We start from the raw sequence: 15646 nt of genomic DNA on the forward strand, positions 1-15646 counted from the left end.
GCTATATGCTACACTCCATTGACTCTCCCCATCTAGCGAATTTCCCCTGATAGTGCTACCAGCTAAATGAAGCCATGAGGAAGAAAGCGGGAGGGGAGGGTGGAAGAGATGGGAGAGAGATAAGTGCGGAGGTTAAAGTGGCGGTGGGGGTTAAAAGAAGGGAGATACAGTATCTAAGTGAGAGAAATGATTGAATAGAGAGAGCAGGAAGTGAGATGGAGGCATTGAAAATGTGGTGTAGTCGTTGGCTTTTCCTTAAGGGGAATAGACATTCACCCATATCATCTTATACCTTTCTGCTCAGAGCACTGTGATTATGGCCTTGTGAAAGTATTGACTCCTCAAGTCTAGACAATAATGAGCCATCTATGGACGTAAAGGTCCTCAGACCAAGATGTACTTGTTTGAATGAACAGAAAGAAGAAGCATATTGCTATAGGATAGGTTAGAATTCATCCCCTCTACCCATTACAGTCCTAAAAGTAGTATTAAAGATGTACAGTATGTCACCATTGGCGTAAAATATTGATATAGACAAACAAGTGGTCAATTTTTTTTTGCTTCTCCAAATTGTCGTTATTTTCTTTTAGAGTCTAAAAGAGAAATGCTACACAACAGTGATCAAGAAATTAAATGTTGTTTGGCATTTTCTGATATGGATGGCTGTGTGTAATTTTACCAGTCAACAAAAACCCTTCAGCCACATTCTAAACCTATAATTACTGCACTGGAGTTGCTCTGGTTACTTTCACAGATCAGTGTGTGTACCCCATCTTCATCAAGCTCATCAACATGATGAATGTGTAAAGTGAAGGGGACTCAAAGACATCCTCAGGCTGTGGCATTTCAATACAACACCTGAAGTGAAGCTTTTTTATAGGTAGCAGGTTGTAAATTTATTAGACCTGCAATCCTCTTCATACATTCCTCAGAGTTGTACAGCATATTTAGCATTGCGCTCTACAGGTTGCCCTTAACTAATCAGATTTATGTCCTGTTGCTGAATAAGTGGATGCATTATAAGTACTCTAAACATAATGACCTGCGTAGTAATTATAGGTGTTAGAGTAGTGTGAACACCCAGTGCCAACTAAAGTGTAACTCCTAAACATGTTGTACTCTAAGGCAGATAATCATGTACCTCATACATACTTCTTTATATGAGGCTATTTTGTTTATTTTGAAACTCAGCACACATCATGTTTTTTCAACATATCCACAGTTAACTGTGAGAGAAGTTTGGGTATGCTATTGGGCATTATAGAAAGATTAACAGGTTTACATTCAATGATAACACCTGAAATGGATAGAGAACAAAATTAGATATTTAGATTTTTTCAAGCAACTTTCTCTTTTCTTTACCTTGCTTTGCTGTCTTCCTCTGTTTCAATCTAGGGTGCATTGTTTCCATTACCTGATCCCCCTCACCAAGCAAGGAAATTACGCGATTGTGGCTAATGTGGAGAGCATGGACTACGACCCACTGGTGGTCAAACTGAACAAGGATATCTCAGCAATAGAAGAGGCCATGGGGGCTGCTCTGCAGCAGCACAAATTCCAGTATATTTTTGAAGGTCAGCACCGACCCGGGGTGAAGGATAAACAGCTGCCTGAGAAATATGATTAACCTGCCTTTTTAAAGCAGTTTGTTTTTGTCATGTAGATTTGCAAGTTTCCTTCATCCTTCTATTCATCTCTGCTGTATTTATGCCTTTCTCTGTTGATTATTTGTGCTCATCTGACAATCATTATTTTCTCTTTCTCTTCTTCCCTTTCATCTCTTCTCCCCCACCAGGTCTAGGTCATCTGATCTCCTGCATTCTAATCAATGGGGCCCAGTACTTTAAGAGGATTAGTGAGTCTGGTATCAAGAAGATGTGCAGGAACATCTTTGTTCTCCAGCAGAACCTCACCAACATCACCATGTCCAGGGAGGCCGACCTCGACTTCGCCAGGTCAGAGTCTTTTTCACAGTTTCACAGGATTAGCCAGAAATGCTGCTCACCTGGAGCAGTTTTTGTTCAGTCCTTGTTCAGTTTCCAGGCTCACATGAAGAATACACTTCAACCAGAAACCCTTGGTACCACTGTGTATATACACTCCCAGTGATAGCCTTGGATGAAATTAGAAGGCAGCAGATATTTTGTACTGCCAGTGTCATGCTATTTTCTTTCTAATACTTTATGGGTACTTGCTTACTTTTCTCCCCTTGAGTTTTGCTGCTGTCATGGTGATCAAGCCTTTAGTATCAATATTAGAAATATAAATATTAACGTATAACAATCTATAACAAAATTGTAAGACCTAAGTGAGATAGTGAGTGTAATATTTCAAATTTTTACATCATATAATAAAATGAACTGTATTATGAAGCCATCAAATAAGAAATGAACTACATTTACTGATTAATATTCAGTTTTTCACTTCAACCACCACGAACACTACTACACAACTGCATAGACAGACACGGACCTACACAATGTCCTCAAGTTCAGACATCAACTATGTCAATGCACGAGGCAGACAGATGGTCAAACAGATTGTCAACCACACTGTGTGTCCGTGTGCGGGCGGCTGTTGGTGTTTATTTCTTATTCATACATTTATATTTTGTGAGTCTACCTGCTGTTGCCCTGTGCTGTCCAACAGTGACATCCATGGGGGAAATCAGGGCTCAGATATCTTTGTGAACAAGATGGAGGGAGATAGGAAGAGAGGGAGAGAGCAGGAGGTTTGGAAGAGAGAAGAAGACAGAAAGAAAAGGGTGATTCATAGTATTCATATGATTTTTTTTTTTTATTCCTCTTTCAGAAGCTTGTGTCCTTGACAGGATAGACTATGTGTGAGGAAGGGTGATGGAAAAGATGGAGAGAGAAGGGAGGGCTTGGGGGGGTGGAAAATTGAAAAAATAAGTGAAAGGAAGTCATAGAAAAGACGTCTTTCTAAGGAAAGGCACAGAATGGACTTGGAGAAGGTGGCATGGATAGAAGATAGCATACAGCGGCGTAAGAGATGAAAGCAAGAAACGTAAAGGGAGGTGGATGAAATGAGGAAAGTATGAGAGGAAAGATAAAACTTTAGCAGCTCGATTAAAGGAGGCAGAAGTGGCAGTACACTTGCTTTTTTAGAAAAATTAATTTACACTTTTAATTGTTCTAAAAACTTGACAGATTCTCTTGTGACCTGCAGTAGGTTTTGACTTTGACAACCTCCGGAAAGGCAACATTTGTGTTTTAAGAGCAATAAGAAAAGTTTATTCATCAAACAGTGATCCTTCCTTGTTTTATATTAACATATATTAATTTTAAAGGCAGAACCTCAACAATCAATTAAAAAGCATCTTTTCTACCCTCCTCAGTCTTTCTGCATCTGATATTTGTTGTTGTTAAATGTGTCCACCCATGTCTGCCCTGTTGTCATGTTGTGTAGTAGGGTTAATTAGCTTCTTTTCACAGCTCTTGGCATCTTTGTGAGTGCGTCATATGTTTGAGTCGATGGGTTTCTATGTGCTGGCCATGTTTGGACATGGCTATTTTTTGTAATATACTGGTACTGCCAAGTAGGCAAGTTTCCCCTGGAGGAAAAGAAACAAAGAATTAAACTGAAATGACCTGAACTGTACTGGATATGGAGGACCATTGATTAGTATATTATTTCTACCCTCTGTCAACTTTGATTATGGAGAAATGCCAGTGATGGCTTTTCTGTCTTTTCTCTCTGTCTCCCACTCTCTCTGATTACGACGCGTGGGTGGTGTGGAGGTGTTGATTGGGAATTGCAGAGTACATTGTTTACACATTCATGGCTTTTTGGATTGGCCGGCCTCCGGCTCCAAGACACACCAACTCTTGCAAACACACACACAAACACACACACACACACACACACACACACACACACACACACACACACACACATGTAATATGTATTCCTTGTTTTCACCCATGCACAGACACTCAGCCAAGCCAATCAGCATTCTGAAATCACCATATTTATGTCTAGGACATGAATATTCATAAAATATGCTACATTCCTCACACCTGCTAGTGCAACTGACCATACGGTTTGTAGGAGAAAGTGTGGTGATGGGAATAAGTAAAGTAAGTTAAAAGGCTTACGAAAAAGCCACATGTAATATTTCCAAACTTCTGAACAATGGTTAATTCCAGGTGAGGTCTTATTCTTAAGATGTACACTTTGTTATGCAATCATTTCTAACATTGGTTGGCATAAATATACCCTACATATATATTAACATGTCTGTACAATTGTACAACACAAACTGTATTCAGCATGTTATGTGCATCACGTGTGTAGGCTTACACTTTACACTTTGTGCTTATTCATGCTGACGTTACATGACCTTATTGAATTGAGAATTTTTAAAAAAAGAAACATCTAGAAGAAATATATTGTTCTATTATACGTAGCAATTTAAAACATGTAACAGTTTTATTGTAAGGAAAACTAACATTGGCTGATCAGAATCAGCAGGGAAAAAGAGTGTAACTAAAAGCAGAATATTCATCAGTGTTTTATTACCACCTCTGGAGAAACAAGAGTGAAATGAAGAAAGGAAGTGATCACAGCAGGAAGCGTGCTTTGCTTTGGAGAAAGGCAACAGATGCTTGTTTGTTTACCCATGTACATTTATGTTTTTCTCTCTCTCTCTCTCTCTCTCTATCTCTCTCTCTGTGTGTGCGTGTGTGTGTGCGCGCGCGTGTGTGCGCGCGCGTGCGTGCGCGCATGTGCGTGCATGCTTGCGTGTGTGTGTGTCTGCTCGTGTGTGTGCATGTACATGCTTGTATGGGAAAGAGAGGCCGAGAGAGACCTGGACAAGGGCACAGTAATAACCATTGATCTGAGTTAAAACTAAGGAGAGGCCCAGTAACCAGCACTGCAGAACTCATGAAGACACACACAGTCTCTCACACGCACACACACTCTCATTCCTCTCTCTCAAAGACTGGGAAGAAGCATGGGGAAACAGTGCCACCTTGTGGCTGAGTCCATGTCTATATACAGTATGTGAATTGTTAATGTTACACAAGGTGTTAAAACTCAAATATGTGTGAGTATGTGTGTTTGTAAGGCAAGGTCTTATGGTTGTCACTTGTCTCTCAGTCAGAGGTTTGGCAGCGCGTGGGTCAGGGTCAAACACACACACCCACACCTAAACACTGGCACACAAGTGGACACACACAGACCATCTGCTCAGAAACAGTTCAGGGGCTCAGCCCTATTCTGCAGACCTGTGTGTTACTGCAATGTCACTGCAATGTCACATTTGTGTGTGTGTGTGTGCACGCGTGCAGACGCGTGCGCCTGTGTGTTTTGACTGCACCTTCAGCCTTGTCACTCCATTGATCACCTCTCACTGTCCTGTGTCCACCTCTCTCTCTCTCTCTCTCTCTCTCTCTCTATCCCTCTCTCTCTCTCTTCCTCTTTATGCCGATTTCTGGTTTCCTGACAGAAGCACAGATAAGATAAACAGATGAGGTTGTTTGTGAGGCTTTTACCTTGAAAAGACTAGAGTCCACATTAGTTCCCACCAAAACAGAACAACGAAACTTTCAAAAATGTAGTGTTGCATGGCAACAGTCCACTCTGTCCCACAGAGAAATGTTGGACTTTGCTTGGCAACAGATTTAATAACCTTAAACGGAGATCCAAAATAATTACCTATCACCGAGATTTGAAGTTGAAGCACATGTTGTTTGTGGTGCAGCTTAGCAAGTGACCATACAACCTAAGTTTAAAAAAGTAAAAGTCAATTCTTTTAATGTTGCAGCTCTATTCAACTTTTTGCTTTTCTTCCTTTTACCAAGATGCATTCTGTCCTGCATTAGTCCCTGATGCAAAATTGTTCTCTGTTGATCAACTAATAGTTTCAGCACTGATTGACAAAGCATAGGGTCATTAGAAAACTTTTGTTTGACTTCATTGAAATCCAGGTGGATTCAAGCTTAATATTACCACTCAATTAGAATATTCTTTTTTTTACTGCAGCACACCATTACACACCTTTTGCCTGTGTCCTACAGCTAAGGTAAACATAAATAAATGTGTACCTGTTTCAACGTCTGACGCAGCAGCATTAAAGGATTGTTTTTCCAGACACACACTGAATAACACAAACACACATACGGTGGAGCTCTGAGCTGCCCGCTGACCCGTGTAGGCAGGTTGCAGGGCTGTCATAACATCCCTAGCAAACTTGCAAGCCCCTTAGCCTGTAGCTAGGCTAAACACCAGTCTGACAGGCTCACTGTAGAGATGCCCCAGAGTTCAGCCCGTCGCACCCACCTGTCTGCTACTGGAAATTACTACAGCGTGCGGGTGTGCATGTGTGAATTGTATAACATTCTTGTGTACTGCGTATTGTCCTAGAGTGTGCTACCCCAACCTCTGCGTGTCTCTAAGATCGGCTGTGTGCACATAGGCAAAAAAAAAAAAAAAAAAAAACTCTCTTCGTTTTTGTGTGTGTGTGTCTAAACCCCAGTGTGTGTGTCGAGGTGACAGGCTGGTGTGTCTACAGAGAATGTTGTAATAAGTACAGTTGACGGCCGTGTCAGGAGGTAGTGGGTGTCAACAGATAAAACTGTTTGTATTTAGGCCTGGCTTCAGTACACTGTCACTTCGCCCGGCTTCTGTCTCCCTTCCTGTCACCTTGTGTCTCTCTCTTTATCTCTCGCTTCCTCCTCTCTGTCCCTTTTTCTTCATTTTTCTCTTGCCTGTCTTTTTTTTTTTTTTTTTTTCTTTTGGTACCGTCCAACCACATGTTAAACTGTTATTCTCTCTATTCTCTTCTTCTTTCAGCCCCTCCCTTCCCTTTCCTCTGCTCCTGTTTTCTGGGCATGCATGTGTAAGATGCAGTATGATGAGACTGGTCTTTGCTGATGAAGCCTGTCTGTGCGTGTATGTGTTTATGTATGTGCACCTCACATCATGATGACGCCGGGCTTTGCTGATCAAGCCAGTGCGAGTGTGTGTATGTGTGTGTTTGTTGTGCATGGCGCAGCATGATGGGACTGGTCTTTGCTGATGAAGCTTCGGTCTCAGAGTCTCTGCAGAGCTTTCCTCATTACCAGAGGAGAGACAAATGCACTGCTCTGGAGGGAGAGAGAGGCAGAAAGAAGGGATGGAGAAAGACTTTAAGGGAAGATTGAAAGCGGCAGAAGGATGTAGAGACTGAAACTGAATCCACATAAAACAAAAACACAATTTATATGTGAGACATGCATCCATACTAACATTTTCAGGTCGAGTACAGGCCAAGGATGCTGCAAAAATTACCTCAATTATTTTCCTACATTGATGCATCTTCATTCATTACATTTCCATATGTAAAACCCTGTTAAATATGCAGTTATCCTGCAGCCAAGGCTGGTCACGACAGTTCATGGCCGCTGGTGGTCAAGGTAATGCGATGTGCATTCTGGATGTACAGCAGCTGTGGGAGCAGTTGCGGAAAGATTATCCGCTGTAAACAAAGCTCAAAGAAATGTAAACCAAAGCCAAATCAAATCAGACTGTACAGTGAAAGCTACTGGGCTTACAGCTTTTCATGGAGAGGGGAAGAAAGATGTCCCACACCTGAATGCTTCATCTTGAGAGGCACCATGAAAAATATTAAATGTTTAATTGTTGGTCATAAATCCTATCTTTTATCCTGACAGTTGAGACATCAGTCAAATCACTATTTTATGGTTGCTACGTCATCTGACATAAACTGCCAATCACCTATATCATGTGATTGCCTATATTAACATTTAGAATTAGGGATCACAAAAAGGGTGAGCACCAACAGACAGTTGTCTTTAACTTTATGCCATACAGCCCCTTACCAAGCTTTTTATCAGTGACCTCACATCCACCCTTAAAATGTGCAGTTGATATCAGTGTTGACACCAATGAGACTGAGACAAAAAAGGAGAGAGCAGGAGGCATGTTGCCCTGTTGTTGGTGTCAGTAACACAAGCCTCAGTCCTAGTTGATGAGGGGGTCATCCACAGACTCCCCCATCCCCTCTCCCGCTCTTCCTTCCTCATCTCTCCTCTCCCCCCACAAACTAATGCGTTGTTCCAAATGCGCTGACAGCAGCAGCCTGTAATGGCCTTAATATTGTACACAGTGGAAATGAGGGGAAATTAATTGTGCTGATTCTTGTCTTTCTCTCGCTTTTCTTCTCTCTTTGTGTCTTCGTCTTTTTCCCCCGCCCCCCCTCTTTTCCTCCTCATCCTCTCTCACTCTTGTACCATTGACATACATATCTGTCTGTCCTCTGCTGCATCCACGCATCATAAATTTACTTAATATTCTTTGTATTCGAGGAAAGGAAGGGGGCGGCTAATTAAAATTTAATAGAAAGCGCACCATGGAGGCATGCTGACGCACACATACCATACACAGTCACAAGCTGATTACTAAAGCACTGCTGTTATAGACGAGACTTCTGGAAGCAGGAAGCAGGTGGAAATTGGTAAAATTAGTGTGTGTGTGCGTGTGTGCAGAGGGAGGGAGACAGAAGGAAGCTGAGAGCCATAAATAGAGAAAGACTTAAGGGACAGGGCAATCAAAACAACAATTCGCTTAAGTATTGCAAGAAAAAAAAAAGAATGCTGGTTTCATTAACTTATTCTAACACATGAAGAAGTGTTTGTGTGTGTTTTTGTGTGTTAGGTTGTGTGTCACTAGGGGTTCTTTCTTGATGGTGGGCTGCCGAGAGATTTTAATCTTATTAACAGCCCTTACCCAGTTTGGTAAATGGCTTTCCAACTGCTTGTGTAATGAGCTGTAAGTGTTTTCAGTACACACTAACATACATCAATCAGGCACACACACACACACACACACACACACACACACACACAGTTACACTAAACACACCTTACACTTTCTCTTTCTAAACCAGCTCCCTCCCTTTTGAGCTAAACAGAGGCGAGATTGCCAGCTGTTCTCATGACTCAGACATGAACACACAAACACACACACACACTAACAACCGCCTGACAGTCTAGCACACTGTCTTCCTGTGGATGCAGCTTTTCTGCTTTAATATTAGACACTATAGAAAGGACAACTGTCATGAGTTATACATGAGCATCAGTCAATCTGCCTTTAACAAATCCTGCGTGGGATTTTTCCTAAATGCATCATTGCCAAGTAAATTATAGTTGCTATTATACTGTAGTTAAGCCATGTTTTATAGCGCTGATGAGGTATTTTTTAATTTTCTCCTGCTGGCTGCTGCATCAACAGATGGGTTCCGAAGCTTTCCAGCTACTTTTACTACTTTATCAGACAAATTGTTCTTTAGACTGGAGGAAAATGTCACTCAGTCTCTGTCAAAGTGGTCACAGTTATAATTTTAGTTTTCAGGAGGCATTTCCCACTGTGTGTATAACTTACCAGCCTACCAGAAGGCTTTTATTAATTGAAAGAGGGAGCTGAGCCTAAAAACTTCTCAGTTAACCAGCCTACACAAAATCAACAACGAGAACTCAGAGATAGTTCTTGCTGATAACAGTTTTTCGGTTTTGAATTTATATCCATCATTTTAGCCACACCCTGTCCCAGCTCACACTGGGCGACGGGCCGAAGCATCCTGCACAATTTGCTTACACAGACACACTCACAACCACTCTAATCAACCGAACCTGCATATTTTTTGACACATACCATACATGTAACTGAAGAATAGTAAAAAAAAGAAGAAAAAAAAAACTAAATTATATACACAAATACTTTACACACATAATCCACACAGAGATTTGCAATCATTATGCCCGTTGAGATAGTTAGAATGAGGTAGTCAGGTACAATTTCTACTCTTGTTTATTGCTCTGTTCAAAATCGACAGTTCCTTTCCTCTGAATTGCTTCCCATTGAGAACTGAGGATGGGTATTTGAAAGAGGGAAGCCTTCTGTTCAAAGCTCCTTTCCTCAACAAAAGAAATGCGTGATTTTTGTTGTTATATGTATTTTTCCCATTAGATCATATGACAAGGTGATTTGCCTCAAGCGTGCAGTCAATCAGGGTCTAGGGAATGAAACGGTAATTCTTTGGAGCTGGTTTTTTGCTGTGTTTCTGAGGTAAATTCACCACACTTAAACAACATACAAAGCAGAAACACGTTCAAAGGCACTCACATTCAGACATTTATCAGCTAGAAAGACAAACACAAATACATGGTGCATTTCATTGTGAGATAAAACCACAAGTGGGACCCAGATTTTTTCCCGCTTTTTTGCCTCTCTTCTGTCTCTCTCCCCCCCTGCAGTTAAGGAGTAAACCAATGTGACCCTCATCAATATTGACAAGCTTTTTCATGAAATGAGCTCAGGGATGGAAAAATGAACAAGACCTTGGAGAGAAATTGAGAGCAGGATGAGCGGAATGCAAATGCTCTGATGACCAAGGGCATTACTTGTCAGGGGAAGGGCCAAAAAACAGATATTATACACCTCCATTCCTCACTCTTCTCTTTTGTCATCAGTCTTCCCTTCTCTATTTCTGTCACTCTATCTCCATCGCATATATTCTACCCCTTCATTACTCTTTCCAGGTCTTTCTCCATTGTTGAACCTCCAGAATGACAGCACATAAAACACCTTGGAACAGAAGCTCCCTGAGTGCTCATTAAGGCCTCGTTAGCATCGACAATGATCATCTCAAGAAGGGAATGGGTCTTGGATGGGTGGTTGGGTGGTGGACCTAAACAAATGAGATAAAAATATCTTTTCTTACCAAAGTGTCTTTTTACTGCGCCATACCAGACATATTTGAATCCGTTTACTTTCAACATCCTCTGGCACAGCAGAGAGCTTAACACTCTCTCTCTCTCTCTCTCTCTCTCTCTCTGGATTCTTTAATGGATGTCTCTTTCTCAGCTGTCACACAAAGAAAAAATTGAAAACAGGTGGACTAACTTTTTTTCTCAGTCACAGCACCTCCAAGGCTTTTTTCTTCAGCCTAACAATGTCAGTGCTACAATTATCTCTCCTCGCTGAACTGCTGCCCTCACAAAGCAGCAGGAGCCACTGCTGCTGAGTGAATGGCCTCTGCCCTTGTCCAAGGTGGCCAGTTTATGCTTGGAAAGGAAGCTTCCTTTGCCTGCAAGGTAAAAAAGTAGAGCTGAAGAAGAACAAATATATTCAGTTCCTTCCCTTGTTACATAGGGAGCCATTCCAGGTCTTCATTGGTTTCTATCCATTTCAATAAATATTACCATCAATTCACTGTGATGAATTACACAAATCAAGCATCTTTCCAGAGTCACTTCATTGATTTTCATATTGTACAGAAATTAATGGTAACCAATAGCTGTTTATGACGGCAGGAAAAATACATCTACATATCTAAGCATCTGTACAGCATGATTCAAGCATGGTCAGAAAATATGTGGGGGAAAAAAAACATTGTGATTTGACAAAAAGAACCAGAGTTGCTGAAGTTGTTTGAACTAAATAACACATGATTTGTCTCAGGAACAAAAATTGTAAACAAACACTAGGATGGTCCTTTAGGTTTTCTATTTATTGTTCTTCTTATTCTTTAATGAATTCATTTGCTAATGTTAAACATAAATGTCTTGAAACAGTATGTGACATACATCCCCTGCTGCCCTCTTGTTCTGACTGTATCTACAACTACTGTACGTGAGTGTAACATGGTGTGTCTTTAGAGAACAGGATTTTTCCCACAGCCTGGGGCAGATAGTGGTGAAGTCTATTCTAATGAGTGCCTGCATTTTGGTGTGTATTTGAGAGCATAGCACACATGCACTCTCTAAGGTATTTGACCTGTTTTGCCCCCAAGCAAAGAATAATGGTCAGCACTGAATCCCAACACTCCTGTGCATTACCTTCCTTTCAGCCTCTCCTCTTTTCTGCACAGGCATGTGTAAATTGTGTTTATGAAAAGTTACCCCCCTCCTAAAATCCATATTTATGGCCAAATATTGTGTTCTCCTTAGTGAGTTGATGCCAAGGAGTTATACAGCCTATGCTCACATACACAGGAGGTTCACCTCTAAATATTCGGTTTCTAAAAATCAAATACAGTCACAGTCTCTCCTCTCTTAAGTCTGGCATGTCTGACCTTTATGTCTTATGTGTTAGTCAGCAGGAGGAATGTGTGTAGTTCAACAATACTCACTCTCCTTTGTGCTCCTCCTTTATCAGTATGTACTTCACGGTCTTTTGTCAAATGGCCCATTGTTGCATTAGGTCCTGGTTAAAGACCTCTTAATTTTACACACCTCTCCCTTCTTTGGGCTCTGTCAACAGTGTCTCATTAAAACAGTCTCAGTGGTTTGTAGCCAGTGAATGTTTTCCCTCTACCGTCAGCTCCCGGCGGCGGTGGCGGGGTGAGGTCCTTGAAGTCCTTTTTGAGAAAATTAAGCTTGACAGCAACAGCAGTTAGTTTGACTTTTGTGTTTCCCTTTGTTGTTGTGGCTTGTTTTGATTGTGCACTGGAATAATGCAAAACAGAGGAATATAAAGTGTACTTTTTTCTTTCTTTCCCCTGCTTCCCCCTCTGTTGTCTATCCTTTTCTCTCTTTCTCCGCTGATTTACTTTATGCATAACCTCTTGTCATTTTCTCTCTCTCTCTTCATTCTTCCTATCCCTCCTTTCAGGCAGTACTATGAGATGCTGTACAACACTGCAGATGAGCTGCTGAACCTGGTGGTGGACCAGGGTGTTCGCTACACGGAGCTGGAGTACATCAACGCCCTGTCCTTACTGCATCGCAGCCAGACAGGCGTAGGGGACCTGAGCACTCAAAACACTCGGCTGCAGCGGCTGAAGGAGATCATCTGTGAACAGGCCGCCATCAAACAGGCCACCAAGGACAAGAAGATCACCACAGTGTAACAGGTCAGGACAGGGTTCAGAGGGAGGGGTTCAGTTGCCCGGAATTCAGAGAAAGATGGCCAATGAGAGACAATAACAGTGCATTAACCCTTCAAATAACCTGTGTTCAATGTTTTCTTCTTCAAATCCTTCAAATCTGTCTAGCACAGACATCTGGACTTTAATTTGGTCATGTATACAGGAGTAAGGAATGATGGGGAAAAACTCACAGGACAGAGGATATTTGAGAATTTGGTTAGAAAACACTGAAATACATGTTTTCTTTAGACATACACCTTTACATCATAATTTGTGTGAAATCTGTTGTGTCATCTTGACTGATGAATCATACAGTGGGTCTATGTAGCAGTGACTCACTCTAATTGGGAAGTGAGGTGACAACTAACACAAACACAAACTAGCTCCCTCTGTGTCTGTGCCATAAGGTAACCTATATAGTCAATTTCCACTTTTTAAAAGACCCAAATGTAGTACGCGCGACTTTAACAGTCCCCCACTAACCATGACTCCAGCTCCGGATAAAAGGCGATTGTCTTGGACACTCACCCGAACTTAGGCCCAATCTCATCTCATTTTCCTATTAGATCTAAACTGCTGCTCTCAATTACACCTCTATCTCTCCTCTCCTGGCAGCCCCATGGGCCCACTGATTCTGTCTGCAATAACAGATGCCAGATTAGACTGTCTGAATGAGGCCACATCTTCCGCCTGCTGCCAATTTGGGTTGGTCCCCGAAGAATTCCCTCGCTGAGAATTGTATCATATCTATGGCTGTTAAAAATCTGTTTATCTGTCTTTTTTCTCATGGTTTGTAAACTTTTGCGGCTAGTATGGAAAGTTGTTAGTCATTTAACATTTCTTACAAATTGGACAGAAGAGACAAACCTAGTAATGAAGATATTTTGGCTGACTGCATATTCATCCGTTCATAAAATGGGGACAAGGTTTATTTCAAATGCAATATTTCTAGTCCAGCAAACCACAATGGAATGACTTGCACTTTTTAAATTAAGGCATGTGTGTGGGAATACATTTCATCAGTCTTCCTAGCTCTATAAATTTAAACAATGCAATTTTGAATCTTTATTTTGTCATCCCCACTACATATGCTTCAGTCATTTAAAATGAACTAAACACATGAACTCCAGAGACCATCACAAATCATTCCCCTCCCTGCAACCCTCCCTGTTTTTAGTTCATTAATTTGGGAGAGAAGTACTTAACGAGAGGAGGAGAGGGGAATGGGAGCCTTGTCAATACAGTGGGCCCTGAAGCCCACAGAGCAATCCATCATAATGACACATAGGCTGGGATTGATGGGGAAACAACAGTGGAGCTGCTAAGGGGTTTGTCTACCACTAGACCACTGTGAAATCTAAAATCTGCTCATTTAGCCATTCACTGCAGAGCTACTTTTGAAATGTTATACATGGGGAACTTTAATACAATGTTAACTGAGTGTATCATGTCACACACAGATACTACTATACAATTATCACACACATACCACAAAAGTCCAGAAGGCTTATGTACTGGCCATACTCCATATATGTAGAGTGAGTGAGAACCACTCCTGCTATTCATGCTTTTTATTCATGAGTTAAATAAGTAAAATGTAATAAAGGTTCAATTTCATGTTTCTTTTTCTTTCCTATGGACCTTTATTTTGCACATCTGTTCTATGAGACTAATGTTATGTTTCAGGTAAGACTGTATGAAATTCTATACATCAAACTGTGTTAGTCTTGAACAAGTTTAAACATCTTTCTTGTTCCCCTGGTTGTTAAATGTCATCTCATAAATGCTCTGAAATGTTTGTCTACTCTAAATTAAGCACACATGATCTGCCAGTGCATACACTAATATACTGAAAAAATAAACTATCCAATCCCAATCTTGTCTTGTGTATTTTGTACACTGTTTTTTGTCCTCGTGTGGTTGCAAAAAAGTCACATTTTCCACTGGGGGAAGTACATCTGACAGCACTTCATACACACAGTAACCCTCTTCCACACATTACAGTACAGTCCATCACTGTCTTGCTGCAGTAGATGTTGTAGAGATGTTACCACCATGTATCATATGAGTGAGACCAATCCAAAACCAACACTTGAGGATGTACTTTGCCCTGACAGGTGTGATGTGTAGTATGACATGGTTTGAAACATGACAAGTTTAAGTGCGGCGCACCGGAATTAGGAAAATAAATACAGACAACATACCATCTGAAGGCTTGTGTGGTTGTGGGCATAAGTCCATGCATGCAGTCTTTCTAGCACAGAGTGATATTTGCAAACTATCTCTGGGTTACGAAATCTATTTAGTCTAATGACATGGAGCTGTAAAGCACAATTCAAATACAAACAAAAGGGTCATCCCACCACTGAAATTCACTTACATTCTCAAAATTAAATTTTTTAACTGAAATGCAAACTTCTCATTTTCCATCTGCTCTTGGACTGTGTCTGTTAAAATACCCCCCACATGTATGTGGTCATGTTGGGTATTAAATAGGAAACAAGATTATGATAAATCATTGAAAGCATAGAAAGATGTTAAAATCGCAGCTTGGTTTTAGTAAACTTTAATAAAGGTGCCCCAATTGTGTCACCCAGGTTTTATGCGTTTTCTTTCTTTAGAGGATGCAAAGTAAAGCTTTAAAAAGGTTAATGTGAGCTGTTAATGTGTTACCCACGTGTCCTATGGTTTAGCTAAATCTACACAGGTGTTTCAATGACAATTAACCTGCTGCTCTGTCTACTGCCA

The 15646-nt window shown here is 41.0% G+C and overlaps 1 protein-coding gene across 2 annotated transcripts in view; it reads left to right on the plus strand.

Annotated features, from left to right (window-relative positions):
- The window catches only part of exoc4 (exocyst complex component 4), a 111164-nt gene extending 96390 nt beyond the window's left edge, over positions 1–14774 (plus strand). Inside the window, exons 18-21 of one of the 2 annotated variants that reach the window (XM_023429176.2) lie at positions 1396–1574; positions 1796–1955; positions 12643–12883; positions 13514–14774. In XM_023429176.2, coding sequence (XP_023284944.1) covers positions 1396–1574; positions 1796–1955; positions 12643–12880 — 577 coding nt within the window. In that variant the 3' untranslated portion in view covers positions 12881–12883; positions 13514–14774. Of the gene's footprint in view, positions 1–1395; positions 1575–1795; positions 1956–12642 lie in introns of both variants that reach the window. The other variant, XM_023429175.2, reaches the window with a different exon arrangement.
- The last annotated feature ends 872 nt before the right edge of the window (positions 14775–15646 follow it).

This window comes from Seriola lalandi, unplaced genomic scaffold (genome assembly GCF_002814215.2).
Source record: "Seriola lalandi dorsalis isolate HSWRI2012SDOR001 ecotype SW California unplaced genomic scaffold, Sedor1 jcf7180002054889, whole genome shotgun sequence".
NCBI classification, from domain to species: domain Eukaryota; kingdom Metazoa; phylum Chordata; class Actinopteri; order Carangiformes; family Carangidae; genus Seriola; species Seriola lalandi.